Source organism: Heliangelus exortis, chromosome 5, assembly GCF_036169615.1.
Source record: "Heliangelus exortis chromosome 5, bHelExo1.hap1, whole genome shotgun sequence".
In the NCBI taxonomy this organism is placed as follows: Eukaryota; Metazoa; Chordata; class Aves; order Apodiformes; family Trochilidae; genus Heliangelus; species Heliangelus exortis.
In genome coordinates, this window is record NC_092426.1 from 9,697,005 (window position 1) to 9,713,190 (window position 16,186).

At 36.1% G+C, this 16,186-nt stretch overlaps 1 protein-coding gene across 3 annotated transcripts in view; it reads right to left on the minus strand.

Moving 5' to 3' along the window:
* The window catches only part of TDRD9 (tudor domain containing 9), a 75,579-nt gene that overhangs the window by 40,436 nt on the left and 18,957 nt on the right, over nucleotides 1–16,186 (minus strand). For all 3 annotated transcript variants that reach the window (XM_071745422.1, XM_071745423.1, XM_071745424.1), the window contains exons 3-9: nucleotides 15,197–15,294; nucleotides 14,529–14,750; nucleotides 12,960–13,082; nucleotides 10,664–10,744; nucleotides 8,761–8,925; nucleotides 3,545–3,648; nucleotides 1,981–2,039 (exon numbers count right to left, since the gene is read on the minus strand). In XM_071745422.1, coding sequence (XP_071601523.1) covers nucleotides 1,981–2,039; nucleotides 3,545–3,648; nucleotides 8,761–8,925; nucleotides 10,664–10,744; nucleotides 12,960–13,082; nucleotides 14,529–14,750; nucleotides 15,197–15,294 — 852 coding nt within the window. The remainder of the gene's footprint in view (nucleotides 1–1,980; nucleotides 2,040–3,544; nucleotides 3,649–8,760; nucleotides 8,926–10,663; nucleotides 10,745–12,959; nucleotides 13,083–14,528; nucleotides 14,751–15,196; nucleotides 15,295–16,186) is intronic.

Genomic DNA, 16,186 nt, shown 5'->3' on the forward strand with positions numbered 1-16,186 from the left:
CCCATTAGGAATGTATTTACAAGACATGTTAAAAATTCACTGTACATTTTAACATGCCACTTTCTATCACCTAGTACGTAGGGACAGACTAGCTCTGGAATCAAAGGAACTGAGTACCAAAGGAAAATATCCTTGTGGAATTGTGGAATATGTATGTGGAAACAGAGTCAGTAACATTAAAAAAACCCCACCCACTGAGGAAGACAGGCAATTACAACAGGAAGGGAGAACACAGCATTTTATGGAGGCAGCTACAGCTGCTCCGTGGAAGTGGATTCTGCCCCATCACTGAGTTCCATGAAGACAGTTGGCAAAAATCACTTTACAGTACTAAGCACCACACTGATTTCTGCCTGCTGATGTCTCCTCAGCTTGAAATGTCAATGGGAGTGTTATTCTGAATGTACAAAATGGTAAGTAATTTTAAGCACTCAAAAAATTCAGGCATCTCAAATCAGAGTCCTAAATTATGGAGGTTATTTTTACCCATACCAGCTGCCCTCTTATGAGGGTTCTTTTCCCTTTTTCACCAGTTCTGTGTAAAGACTTTTTGTGAAGAAAATTTCAAGAGGTATTTCTTAACTTTGCATTCAAGATCAGTTTTGAGTTATCCAGTTACAAAACAGGCCAAGGTCAAACACTGAACAACATAAATAAAATCAAACCTGAGCACCAACTGATTCAGAAAGCAAAATCTACACAGCTTTCCATGAATTTAACAAATGTATTTAAATGAAAAGTTTCATTTAAAGTGATGTTTAAAGTTATAAGCCATAAGGCAGTTATAAGCTATGGGAGATAACAGCACAGTTAAAAATATTTGGGAATTGCACGTGCTAATGAGTAATTCCAGCCCGAAATAAAGTCTTGGAAGGCTGTGGGAGTCTCAAAACACACTAGACAAACACCAGTAGCAGAGGCCAGAGGCAGCAGAGATGGTCTCCCTACTTCATTAATGGGGAGCTGGAATAGATCTTATATTGATGCAATGAAGTTAATTCCTTCCACCCACTGATGTTACAGAGACAGCAACTCTAAGAATGGCAGCTCTATTGCCTTCTAGGCTGGTGGGGAGCACTCTCCACTGAAAGCTACTGTGAAAGTGCAGTCTTATTTCTGTGCTGGTGTGCTATGTTTCCAGCCCTACTGTTAGCACAACTGCTGCTAAGCTCAACACTGAAGTCTTATGGCATTCATAAAGACTTTACAGAGAGTTAGAAAAGTCCTGGTAAGGGCAGATCTCATTGTGCCCACAGAAAACAGCTGTTCCTGACTGTAAGGTGACTGTCCACTACAATGTAATCTGGCCTTTTCAAAATTTTCAACTAGCAAAACCTTACATCTTCATGAAGTAAAAAAATACTTGAAACCACTAGGTAACAGGTTTGTAATGCTCAGGAAACCCAGCCTGCAGCCTACTCAGGAAAATAATTATTGTATGCTACTGCTCGAATTATCATTCTTACTTGAAGCTCTCAGCTAGATTTTAAAGGCAGTGTAAGATAACTTAGGTTTATTACTATATATAACTAGTTCTCTGATCATAAATTGCTATGTCATTGTGTGTGCTTCTGAGCATTGCCACTATACCAATCAATATACATGGAAAGAAAAAACCTGAATCTTAACATCTACAAGAATCTAAATCAGACAACACCATATGAGGGTAAGGAAACACCTCTAAAAGAAACCTAGAATCTTCATACAATGATTAGTAACGAAGTTAAAAAAACAAGTAACTAAATTTCCATGGTTTAATTATAAAATTTATTACTGTAACCTCATTTTAAAAGCATAAAAAGTCTTAATTTTTAACTTGCAGCTTTTTCCATTATTGTCATTTTTAAACAACTGTGCAAGAAGAATACCCAAACAGACCAACCAAACCCAGTTACACATGAAATAAATTCCTGGAACATGTGCCAGAAAAAATCTCCCTACATGACAAGGCATAATACAGTTTTTAAGATGCACACTCACCTGGTAAAAATACTAGCACACTTCCACGTCCTGATGTAACACTGCAGTTTTCTTCCTCTCTATAAAGAACATTTTTTCATTACTTTTACTACCTTAGTCTACTTTATTACCCCAAGTTATTTTATTATGAAAGAACAAGCAGAACTGTGCACTTTTTGTAACACATGTGATTTAATCTTCATGAAGAAATGGAATTCAAAACAACATTCACAAGTATGCTATCTGAAAAAACAAAGTATATAAGCATTTGAACTAGATCCATAGGTTTAGTTCTGCCTGAAACTATGTCAAAACAGACACATTCTTGTTTAGCAATCAAAGTAATCAAAATTAGTTTTCATAAAATGAAAACACAGTATACTACTGCAGAATTCTATGCAAACTTGTTCAGTACTTTTTCAGGTCTATGTAATAGTCTTTGTGATCTGAAATAGAAGCCTGGCACATAAAATCTAAGAATTATCAAGAAGTCCAGGTTATGACAAACTTAGAGGGAGACAGGCAGCCATCTTCAATTAATCTGTTACAAATCAAGAAGCTCAAATCAGCAGAATACAGAACTCAATTTTTTGTTAATTATTATCCCTGATGGTATGTTGAAAGTTTCTACTCTCAAACTATATGATGAAGAGAGTGTATCGTAGTCAATGGAGGGTACAAAACAATGGATGTGTGTAATAGCCCCTCTGGTACCAGAAAGATGAAATGCTTATGCCTTTATGTTGTGTAAAAAAGGTAGCTTATTAGTCAAAGGTAGTTTAATTTGGCTATTCTTGAATACAGTAAGAGAGCTTGATTGAAACGATCAGAAGTAATAATGTAAAAAGTATCAGAAGTCACTATATTTTGTAAAAATGTTACTACCAAATTTTTTCTATTTATTTACCTCCATCGGCACTTTCACTTCAGTTGTTTAGTTGGTAAATGCTCCTCAGGAGAGGTTAAGATGTGCTTTAAAACTTCAAAGTTTACATAATACCGAGTTTGGAAAAAATTAAGCTTATAAAACGAAGTTATTTCTTCAGCATAAATTTATAAATTATGAGAATATAAAGCAAAAAACCCTTCCTCAACTGAACGTGCAAAGACCAAAGTCACAGAAGCAACTGTAATACCTTTCCAGATAGTGATTATCAATTTACAAAACATAGATAGTAACACAAATGAATGTTAACTTATTTCAAAATCAGTGGGGCATTAGCTAAACAGCCAAAGAAAATTAATGTCTAGTTTGTATTACTTTTTCATGGCTTAATGGATGTATTAGTTTCAAGTTTAAAAGAACCATACTGGTTTTTATCTTCATTTAAATACTACTTAGCTCTGGTCTGCAGTAAATCACGTGGCTAGACTGAAGGGTCACTTACACTCCAGAGCATGAAGTATATTTAAAAACTCAAAGACCTACAAGCAGTCTTAGTGTGACTACACCAAGAAGAAACCACACATATATGCCAAATAGAAGCTGAGATGCAGAAAATTAATTTATTGTGAATAACTATAATACACAGGCTGCTTCTGTTCCTTAATTAGTGTCTAATCCAGATCTTGAACTGCATCTTACCTATTGCTCTTCATCTCCATCTCATCAAATGACTGAATCAAAGACACTGCTACTTCATACATCTCCCTTACTATCACTGGTTCCTCAATCCTTTGAGGAGGAAGCTGTGTAGAGAAAAAAGCATTGAGGTTAACACAAAGTAACTGGCTAAAAGGCTGTAGATCACTTAGGTCACTTTGTCAAGTGCTTTTTGAATTAAAATTGATCCAGTGCAAAAGCTGTACAAAGAAGCAACTTAATCTGGAGCAGTAATTGTGCTAAAGACATACTTCCGAGATTTATGTACTTGAGATAAGCACTAGCTCACACTCCATTTCTTAAAGCTTGCAGGACACACTCCTTGTTCAGTAATGTTAAGCACATGAGACTAACCACAACTCATAGAAGCAGGATAACAAGAGGAGAGGAATTTGTGTAAGGTGCTATAATGCAGGTTGCTACTTGACTGCCAAATAAATCACGTAACTCTTCCCATTTGAACTGTTTTCCACATTTAATTGCACCTCAGAGTTACTCCTTTACCGAACTAACTGTTATCTCTAACTTTTCTAGACTTACATGACAGTGTAATCTGTCCTCCACATACTTTACATTATTAGAAATCCTTGGGTCAAGCTGTGCTTCTCTCTTTCCTATGGTGCTTTTCAAGTTCTTCTCTCCCTCTACCCTCAAGAGATTTTCCCAAGAAAACCAACAGGTTCAAGGGCTCATGTGCAGATTATACTTTTAGAACTTGTATTTTCTCACTAGCTGGCACAGGGGAGCTTACACAGCTTTTTACACAGGTGTATAGTGAGAGGACAAGGGGGAATATTTTAAAACTTGAAGAGGGGAGATTTAGGTTAGACATCAGGAAGAAACACATTCCTTTGAGGGTGGCGAGACACTGGAACAAGCTACCCAGGGAAGCTGTGGCTGCCCCCTCCATGGAAGCGTTCAAGGCCAGGCTGGATGGGGTTTTGAGCAACCTGGTCTAGTGGAGGATGTCCCTGTCCATGCAGAGGGGTTGGAACTAGATGATCTTTAAGGTCTCTTTCAACCCAAACCATTGTTCTTGGGAGAAAAGGCAGAGGAAGCACAAGTGTCCTTTCAGTTTCTTCTTTCCTAGATCCAGCCGTGGGGCTGGATGTCCAATTTCAAGATTCAGCATCAAGACAGCTTTAACTTCATCCAAAATCTTGCCTGCAACTGTAATATTTGACCTAGTAGAGAGCTATATCTTACCTTCAGAGAGCTAAAATTGAACAAAACTGAACTACCTGAACTATTAAAATTTAGGGTTTTTTTTTACCAGTCTCCTTTTCTGAAAGGGCTCACAAAAGAATCACAGAAGCACTGCTGCTAGCACGATTCTGGCAACTTGATTTAGATCAGGTTTTACTGCTGCAACCTCAGTCATCAGCATCCCAGCCCTTAACAGAAGAGCCAGCCCATAATGCTACATCATGTCATCTTTAGGTCACCTTGGTGTCTGCAGAAAGACTCCTTTCTGAAAATCCTCAGAAAATTATCCTACTTTCTTCTGGCAGAGGGTGGATTGGTGAACCAAAAAAAGCCATCTGTAAGAACGTGCCAATATTCTTCTCTGAAGCCCCTGAATCAGCTATCCAGGCAGGCTTTTCAGGTGTACAACACTGTCAGTCTCAGAGCATCTCTGCAGTAAAACTGCATTCTACACCCACTATAGTCAAGCTTTTCAAATGAAGCTTCATTAGACCATGAGAAACCACACTTAACATTCTACTCATTTTGAGGAACAGTACTTTTCCCTTAATATGTGATAATTTAAGAAAATTATCTTTTCTGGGCTGCTTGAAATTAACATTTTTTAAAAAATTATTATTGTCCCTGCCTAAATAACCGCCAAATTTGTCTTTTCAATTTTGTCCTGGGTGTACCTTTTTTTTTTTTGATATGACAAGGCTGTCACATCACTCCTAATAAAAGGTAACGATGTGACAAACAGCAAATCCAAAAGCCCAGTCAGAGCTGACTGAAATAACACAACATAATTGGAATAGCTTTTGACAGCAGTTCACTACCTTTCATCTGTACTCTGACTTTAGCTCCAGGGATATAAAGGAGTTTTTACATTTGTAAGCCAAAAATGGGACTCTTTTGCCTTAGTTAAGTAGATACATGGGATTTCACATATTTACTGCCAAAGACTGATGTCTAGATCCCCTTTTTACATTTTTTTAATCTGTTCACCAAATTAATTTGTTATGCATTTAATCTGCATTTGATATCTCCAGTACTATATCACACCAATAGGAAAACATTTACACAATTAGCTTGAAATTTTCCTGTAGATTCAGTCTTCATGCAATTTCCATCAAAACCTGTGTTTCACTGACTTCTTGTGGCTTAGAGGGTGCTGCTATGACAAGATGAAGACAATTAAATACCTAGAGCAATCTTAAAGGTCATCATGCCAAAAGAAGAAGAAACTACATTTTATAAACCTCAATTCAAAAAGAAACAGTATCACCCATACACCACCCAGTATCGAGGCAAACAAACTACACTGAAGAGCCTGCCTGCCTTCCTTCCTTTTTTCCCTTCCCTTCCTTCCTTCTCTTCCTTCTCCCTTATTTTTATTCTTTCCTACAAATGAATCAACTCAAGTGGAACACTGAATCTTTGATTCAGCTAGATGTTTATCTAGCCATAGCAAAGGCACAGAGAAGAACAAATAATGACTGGCATTTCTATTTATCTTCCAAATCATGACTGCTATCAGGGAATTCTAAAATTATCCGAGTCTAATCTACTCAAAGACATTTGTTATTTTGAAGCATAATTTTAAAACATTAGCATCTAGAGAAATGAGTGATATTAAAGCCAAGAGTTATGCAGGATTTACAAAAGAATTCTACTTTTATACATAACACCAAAATATTTCAAGATTATTTGAGAAGGGACAAAGGTTCATGCCTTGCACTAAAGAGAGACAGTTACAAAGGACTAAGCTGATTTCAAACAAGGTACTTTAAAGAATGTTATAATTTCTGTAACCTGATTTTATAGTTATTAATTTTAAAATAGAAAGAAAATTTGTAAAAAAATTAGCTTATGTAAAAAACAGACTTTTAACTTCTGTATTTTCTATGTGAATTTTACAGGCTTTTATAGGCAAAATTAAAATATTTAGTACTAAAGCCTGAAGCCTCTACCTCAGGCAGTTATCCAACTGATTTTGATTTTAGCATGGAAAAGATGAGTCCTTGCTTCCATATGGCAGTATTAACTCATTTTCTGCCTTAAACACTCCGGCTGTGTTTTCATTTTTATTCGGATGTTACATAAACTTTCCTAGACCTTCTATTTTAAAAATACTTAAAAACATGGAACTAATATTCTGAGAAAAGTTTCACACACACTACCATAAGAAACAGGACGCACGACCAAACTTCAGTGACTTTCAGTTCAATTTTTCTTGTTTTCACATGTATTAAAAGAAAAAAAAAAAAAAAAGAAAAATCAAGAGCACATATATTCTTCTATTGTTGCTGTATAGTACAAATAACTTGGACAACCATACTCTCCTCCTACTGTACAGAATGGCTATAGCTACAATACAGCATGAACAGATGGAAACTCTTTAAACAAACACAGACAAAATAAAGCTAAATACTCATACGCAGAGAAAATATAAGAAAAGGCATAAGCACAGAAAACAGTTCCTTGTGTTAGTGATTTCTGAGGTGAAAGGTATGGCAGCTGACAGTGAGCTCAACAGCTCACTGTAGCTATGACTAATGCAAATTGACCTCTTATTAAATTTCTTTTTATTGCCATTATCAAAAGTCTTTTACAGTAATCACATACTACATAATCTCCTCCATACTATCTGCCTGAGCTGCCACACTAATGTATAAAACTGACAGGTCAACTGTTACATGACATTTTTTTCCTTTTTGGTTCCATTAACACTCTAACATTTGACAGCCTTTAATTTTTGATGCCTATATTAAGGCATAACCAGTGCCTGTACCTTTTACACCATAAGCAATTATTTTCTTCTGGGTTTCCTGTAAATTAGCTGTGTGTATCATTAGTCTTAATTTAGTTTCTGCAAAACTGAGGGACAAAGGCTAAATAATAACTGTATGTTCACATGCTGCATTGTATTAACATTTTAAGTGTTCTGAATTATCAAAATTGACCAACAGCTACTCCTATAACCCAGTCATTTGTAGAGCTGTTGTCAGTTACTAAAACCTGACACCATTTGTTCTTCTCCACTTTAGCCTGTTTATTTTGCCTTGGACTATAATACTGAAAGAATTTAGACACTCAAGAAAATTCCTCCACTGCTGGTTTTCAACTGTAAAAAAAAAATCTAATAATAAAAACACAGAAACCAGACTAATTCAAACTTCCATTTATTCCTCCATTATCTGTTGTCTATGAAGATACATGCACTACAGCAGCATGTCAGGAGCTCTGCAAACACTGCTCAGCTCATAAGCTAAAAAATGACACAGCAAATGAATCTTCAGCCATTATTACTCTCCTGAGGCGTCAGAGCAACAATTCTCAAGTGCAGCCACACAGGCTGTTAAGTGGCCGCCAGGGATTTGGTGAATATCTATTATTCTAACATATTTTCATCACTCAAAACTACTTAGTTGCTGTGGTGGCCTTTGTGGCCACAACAGAAATATTGTCAAAAATACTGTATAACAGCTCTGAGACTATTAGAAAAGGAAAAAAAAAGAAAAGAAAAAAAGGAAAAACAATAGGAAGCACCTGAGCCTCAGCTGATGGAGAAGCAAACTTTATAACATCAAATTTCTGATAATAAATGCTTTTTTTATGATTACTCATTCTTCATTTCCTGTCTCTTGCTAATCTTAATACATAAAACCAACATGAACCAACCCAGGCAATGTTCCCTTACACTGCCAGCTCTATTCAAAGAAATCTACAAATCCTCCTATGTTACTTTTGGCACAGACTTTTACACTGTTCATCTTGGATGCAAATTACCAAAGAAAATGTCACATACTAAAAACCTCCAGCCCTTTAAAATCTATTTGTTATATGAAAGAAAAACTAGGCTGTCAGTAAGGAGACTCCTATTTTATCACCACACACTCTAATCTATAACAGTAAAGTTGGTTATTTGTTATTTTATTACACAGTTTTCAAAAGACCATTCCAATTTCTTTCTTACTGTGTCCAAAGAAATAAAGTTATAGTTACAATACCTTGAAATTAAGAATGTGCTTCAAATCATCAAGATAATATTCTTCAATTGCATAAGGTCTGCCTTCCAACTTAAATACACAGGCTGGATTCAGGCCATTATGAACTGGGAGTGCAAAGTAATGAGCAAATTCTTCACAGTTGATGGAAGCAGACATCAATATTACCTGTTGAAAAATTGCACAGAAAACATAAAATATTAATGCTGTAATCACCAGCTTATGATCTCTCAATGGTCATCAAAAGAAAAAAGTGTACCCTGAGTATTTCCAGCTCCTGCTTTACTAAACAGTTAAGATTACATACCAATGCCTTTAACTCCATCAAAAGAAGGCTTACTCCTGCAAGAGGAGTAAACAATTATAGCCCAGCCTTAAAAAGGTTACTATAATGATTTTGAGATATATCAAATAAGCTTTTTCTCGATTTCAGTTAATTTATGTAACTTAAAACTCATGGAGCACACTAAGCTCCTTGCTCTATTTGCTGACTCCAGCAAGACTCTTAACCCATAGTCACCTGAACAGAAGAACAAAAACCACACTTGATACCTGGTGACACCTTTTCTTTCAACTAGTATGAAGTTCAGAATTTACAGCTTGGTTGTTTTCTCCCTAGTTAGACATCATGTAATGTGCGTAACAGGTGAAGGGATAAGACTTAAGTAACTTTGTGGCTGACTGTTTATTCTCTCTATTTGGCATGTGCTCCCACTGCTCAGAACAGCCAGCATCAAGGGCAAATGTTTCACAAACTGAGTATTCCTGGCAGGCAGAGCCAAGTGCTAAGACAGACAGAACAGATTCATGCTATTGTCACTGAATTGAAAGACAGGTGACTTTTTATTATCGACAAAAAAAGAGGATAAAAAGATGTGAAGTGCACAGACATGCTCTATGCCAACTTGGAAGGGAACTTCAGTGAGAGCACACTTGGAAAAAAACAGATCAACCTGGCCTTGAACACTTCCTTGGGCAACCTGCTCTCTCAAAGGAAAGAATTTTTCCTGTTCAGCCTAAATCTCCCCTCTTCAAGTTTGAAACCATTTCCCCTTGTCCTCTTGTCATACATGCATGTAAAAAGCCCTTTTTAGTACCCCAGCTTTCTTGTAAATTCAATTTACCTGACTTTGAATCAATGTGGTAGAAGGAAAAGAACACAGATCCTCTTCTACTAGTAACAAAAAACAGCCAAGGTAGACTCACTGGGCAGAACAGTTCATATTACCTGAACAATTAAGTGAAGCACTTAAAGGACACCTACAGTCTTGCAAAATTTCTGCTGTCACAAACAGCTGCACCAAGTTAGCCCAACTCTATCACTTGGACTTAATTTCTAACCATGCAAGATTTCAGTACTCTGAGACCACAAAGCTTAACTATGTCAAGCTACAACTCTTCAAAATCTGCTTCAGTACAAAGTGCAATTTCCTAAAATGCAGGAAAAACCTCAACCACGTTTTACTACTATTCTGCTTAGAAATTACAATGCAGTATTTCTGCTTTTTACCATTTTTACAAACATGTTGTTTCATTTAAAAAAATGTCAGTACTTCCAAGAGTTAATGCTACCATTTTTAACCAAGGATAAGCACTGCCCTCTAAACTCAATACATAATTCTAGTCAAATACACATCTTGCATTTTTTTGCCTTAAGCAGATTTTAGAAACTAATGCATTTTAACATGAGGAAAAAAAAGTCTCTCAGAACACATTATAGCAGCCAGAAAAAGAATGCCCTTTAGCTTTCTTGCTTATGAAACAAACTAAATAATAAAACAAAAATATTTTATTTAAAAATAATGACACATTTATGGCAAGTTCTTTAAAACATGCCCTTCATAGATCAAAACATGTTAAAATAGATTCTTACAAGAAAATGTAGCAGAATATACTCTGAACCTACCTTTACAGACTGTGAATTTGTATGCAAAAGTTTACGGATGACCAACAGCAAGAAATCCATTTCTTCTGTACGTTCATGCACCTGGAAGACATAATCCACAATTTAATTTTCATGCTCTTTTTGACAGTGTCTTCCTTTGCTACTTAATCTCATGTTTTATTTTTCTAACTTGGAACAATACACTTTCATAGAAGAAAACACACTTCTCAAGACTGTGCTTGATAATGACATTTTAAAATCCCAACACAGCACCCTATGTTAAAATCCTATGTCACTCTTAAGCCATGGAAACTGCACAATAATGACTACAAAACCAGTTGTGAGCTCTAACCATTAGTTCTACTAAAACTGACAATAACTGAAGTGATACTGGAGTAAGTCAATTGTACTGGTAAAACCACAAATGATCCAGGGAAGGCCTATGCTGGCTTGTGTAAAAGCTAAACAAATTGAATAGACATTTGTTGCCAATGGCCTCTGGCTATTATTGAAATACAAAATGTCTGTCTTAAACATTATTCTCCACCTACTTCTTCCTAGCACCTGACTCTTCTGACTGCTCCTTGCAGTTCAATAAGCACTTCTCAACATTATGAGTGATGATTGTACCCCTTTCTTGAACTACAGTTTAAATACATTAAATGCAGCAGCTTTTTACATCGCTAAAACTTCAAAGGTCAAAATTCAAAATTCATTCTCTACAAGGTTATTAGCATTTTCTTACATAATATGAAGGTATGCTTATATTCAGTACTGCCTCATTACAAAAATCGTTTAACTAAGGCTGTTTTCAAGCTGACAGCAGTCTTGCTGTGAGAAGTGATGATTTTCAGACATAGGTTTGCTTAGTTATGTCCCTAAATGCCTGTTATGTCCCTATGCCCCTAAAGGGCTGAGACCTACAATTAGAATGCAGTGGAGAACATGTGCTTGTTCAAATGGTAACTATTAGGTCAAGATCACAATCTGTGTGGTAGATGTAGGGAAAAAAAGCAGCATATTGGGAACAGAAGGGACTAGAATTTTATGAGCCACAAAAACCAGAAAACACAATCTTGAAAGCTAGGAGTTGCTAAAAGAAGTGGTACAAGCTGATACCATCACTTCAAATGACACCACCTGAGCAAAAAAAGGTGGCAAAAATCGCTGCATAAACCTGTTCCGCACAAGAGGCCAAGAAACTTCACTCGTTAATTTTCAGATCTAATAATTTTTAAAACTAAAGAACAAGCTAACATTTCTTTGTGTATGCATCCTCTATTGTTAAACTTTTGTATCTCACATGTAATCTGCATTTCTTTATCTTTGGCTAAAAAATGTTAAGGTTTGCTAGTATTTTAGAGTGGTCTCAAACCTTTCCCACGAGGACTACTGGTACAATTCCTCTGGACTCGGGTTTTTTTCATTCTTTTGTCTTTTCTAATTAATTTAGATTTTCCTCATACAAAAGTTCAACTATTTGCTCAGTCTTTTCCAGGTTTCATTTCAAGTGCAGTGATGGCAGCCTTCATTATTATTGTGATAGTCTAGTGTACACCAAGTACCATCTCTCTGTTCCAATACTGAAGAATCGACAGTCACTCTCAGCTACAATACCATAACAGAATAAACCCAAAAAACAGTATAAAAAAGAAATTAAAACAAAAATTTTAAAATCCCCATGTGTCCTCCTCCGTGTTGCTACAAGTAAAGATTTGTCTTAAAACTTACTTGCAATTTACATTCATGATTTGTGAAAGCACAATTTCATATGTGACTACATTTAACTGTCAAATACTGCTTACCACAGAAATTAAGCTTAAAACCATGCAAAACCACAAAGTACATAAAGAATAAGTACTGTTTTCTTTAGCATTTTAGTGAAGTGACAGCAATAATAATGAAACCATGAGTGGACTGTAAATCCAGCTAGGAGACAGAGAACTTTCAGAGGGCTATTTTATTTTTCAGGGCATCCCTAGAGAGCAGACTCTAAGGGCAGCATTAACCAAGTGAGTAAAAGCTAGCTGCCTCCCCCTAATAGGCCCAGTCAGAAACACTGCTGAATCTGCCTGGTGGATTTCAGAAAGTGTTTCAAAATATTCATATCAAAAGCTAAGCACTCCCGGATATCCTTCCCACATCCTCAATTCTAAACATTGTTGCTCAAAGGACTGCCTGGAGATGCCTATTTCAAGAAGCATTAGCTTAGAGAACTTAAAGCCTATTTACAAATAAGTTTGCATTTTTCTTTCTCTAGTATGAGGAGACAAAAAGGGTTTTAATATAAACTTAAAAATTATTTCCACCAACTTACTTCATCAATGAAAATGTGTGTGAATTCTGCTAGGCTCTTGGCACAAACTACTTTCTGAAGAAGAATTCCAGTTGTCATGTACAGCAACCTTGTCTCCTTTGTGGAAACATTCTCTAAACTTACCTAACACAGTGAGAAAAACAACACACTCAGGAACAGATACTTAACATACTTATAGGAACATGTATGTGAAAGACTTACAAAATTAGATAGAGTAAATTTATATAAACTATTCAGTCAAACTTGTAAGAGTCTTTGTACAGATGTGTTCTTGGAGCCCAACCACAAACATTTTCTTTGAGAGAAATGAATTAAAAAAATTATAAAGGATAAAAATTCCTTGCTAGGAGCTCTAACCTGGAAAGGATTTTTCAAAGGCTTTTAAAGGTGCATACATGGATCTTTCCATAATATACAGAGCAAGAAAAAGGTTTTGCCAAAATAGTTTGCTTACTGGACAGGAGAAAAGGAAAGAAGTGTAAGATACCACAGAGACCAGGCAAATTATTCCTAGAAGGAAAGTTCCACAATGTTGGGTTAAATAGTGGATTTTTTATTTCTGTCTGTTAGCACTACCTGCCCAGGGCAGGCATGACTGTAACTGTGTTTTCACTTTCAGCTTTTACAACAGCCTTGAGTAGATGACTCCATGCTTAAGTGTTCTACTTCCACTTCTGCTCAGCTCACACAAGTGGTTTTAAACAAGCAAAGCACCTCTATGTACACTGTATGTAGATATTTAGGGTATATTTAAAGGATATGACACCGTCTCCAACACCATCCACCCAGCTAAACTCAGAAAATATGGTCTGGATGGTTGGGTAGTGAGGTGGATTGTAACTGGCTAAAGGAAAAAAGTCTAGCCTACTAGCAAATACATGAATGGAGAAAGTGGAGAAGAGTAAGAAAAAAATGGCAAGGAAGAAGAAACGAGTATCTCTTCCTCACAACAGAGAACTCCAGAAGCTGACAACTCTCCAGGAGGATCCTCCCAGTGCCAACACCTGTGTTAAACCCTTAGGCTGCAGAAGCTATTCCAGTGAAACAACAATCACAGCAATTTATTGTGGTTACTGACAAAGAGCTGATTAAAGCACCAGCACATGTGTCAAAAGATCAAAGTAGCACAAAGTTTATGAACAGAGGTATAGGAATGAATTATGAAGCCCAGCTGGGCAAAATGAAACAAGGGAGGTAGCGTTAACAAGTTTGACATTTTAAGAAGAAATGATAGGATGCTCACAAAATCTGGCAATAAATGCATGAAAGTTTTGGCATAGCTGTCAGGTAAATGTAGTAAAATCAAACATATTAAATATGCTAATTAGGGCTTCTAAAGGAAAAAATGAGAACATAGTTCTGCAACAATGCAAGTGATCAATAATGAAGATGTGTCCAATTACCAGAATGCAGACCATTGAATATTTCTATTGAAGTTTTGTTAGCATTTAGAGCTGTTCAGCTTTAAACATTCCTAATTAAATGTTTAAGTTTGGGGGTTTTTAAGCAAGAAATAGAATATACTACTTTTTAATGTCTTTTTGAACACAATTTGCAATTTTCTTATACCTGGTATCCCACAAATCCACCCAGTGTCCACGATCGTTCCTTGCTAATCCACTTGGCAATGCTGCTGGCACCAATCTTCCGAGGCTGGGTAACAGCAATGTTGCAGTAGACAGACTGCTGAATGCAATAGTCCAAAATATACTGTGGAATCTGTGTGCTCTTGCCACTGCCAGTTGCTCCTTGTACAATTACAACTGAATTGCTTTCTATCAGGGACACTATCTGAAACAATTTAAGAAAACTCTAAAGTCTACAAAGAAATCAAAGCAGTTTTCAAACAATCCCAAATATCAAGACCTTGCAGGTCACATATCAAATCTCTGCAAAACACTGTCCCATATTTTCTATCCTCTCCTAAGCATCCATAGACAAATGGACTCCTAAAACACATTAGAGCATCACAGAAAAGAACATGAGCAGGCATTTGCTTACTTGGATTTCTTTTTTTTTTTTTAATTTGCATATTTTACTTAAATAGCTATAAACAGAAAGTGCAACAGCACTCTCCCTTCCTCTTGAGAGATTTTATACAATGATTTTGTACGACAAAGGTTTTGTACAATGCTTAGGACCGGAACAGGAATTTCCTCCTGAAAAACAAAACCAAAGTAAACCAAACCATGATTCTCAGCTTTATTCCTTAATTAGGAGGAGTACAACAAAACTACCTCTTCCCTGTGCTTGGCTACCGGCATCTCCACACATTTCTGGTTAGTTACTGGTGTAGAACTTGAGTCACTTGATTCACATGGAGACAATGAAGTATCTGGGCATAAAAATAACCAAGAGTAAGTTATTTCAACAGACAAAAGGAAAGACCAGCAGGAGAATATAATAACATTATTTTGAAACCTAACTTCTACCTAATTTGAATCACATGCTTATGAGTATTAATTCAATTAGTACTTTAATATTAGTAGATTGAAGAGAATTTCCATGTTCATTTGAATATCATTTTACTGGCAGCAGCTCTGAAAAGCATTGCTTCTGTATGTAAGCCACCAGTAGTGTCAAGAACATAACTAACTGCATATCCTTTTTCTCTTAACTAAAAAACCAACAGTATTTTTGCAGTTTGCATTACAAATGCCAGATCTACTCCTGTTCCCACTTTTCTGAAAATAGCAAAAAAATATAATTCACATACCACCCATGTGCTGTTTTCCTTAAAGCCTATTGGATACACAGTACAAAATAACCTGCAATTTGATAGGAAGATCACGACATTTCCACCAATTGGCAATTAAAACAAGTCTAGTAAGTATCATGATGACCCTTCAACATGACACTACTGATTCTGCAGTCTCTTGGCAGGAGTTGATCACTATTATCAATGGGTAATAGAGGACAAAAGTCTTGCAGTGCTACCACGAATTTCTGCTCACCAGCCTGATGTCAGGTGGACCATGAAAAGAAAGTGACTGAACAGATGTGGAGACAGGTGCAGGAGGGAAAAACCCAACACAAGACTTTGATAAATAACAATTTTGCAAGTTAAAATTAAACAATTTGGCTAAAACTCCCAGTACACTGAAATAAAAAATAGAAACACTTTCTATTTCAAATTTCTTCAGGTACTATGGTGAAATTTACTTATTTGCATACAGATAGTAAAAACTTACTGCTTCATTTTTTAAATGTCATGTTATTTCTCTAAG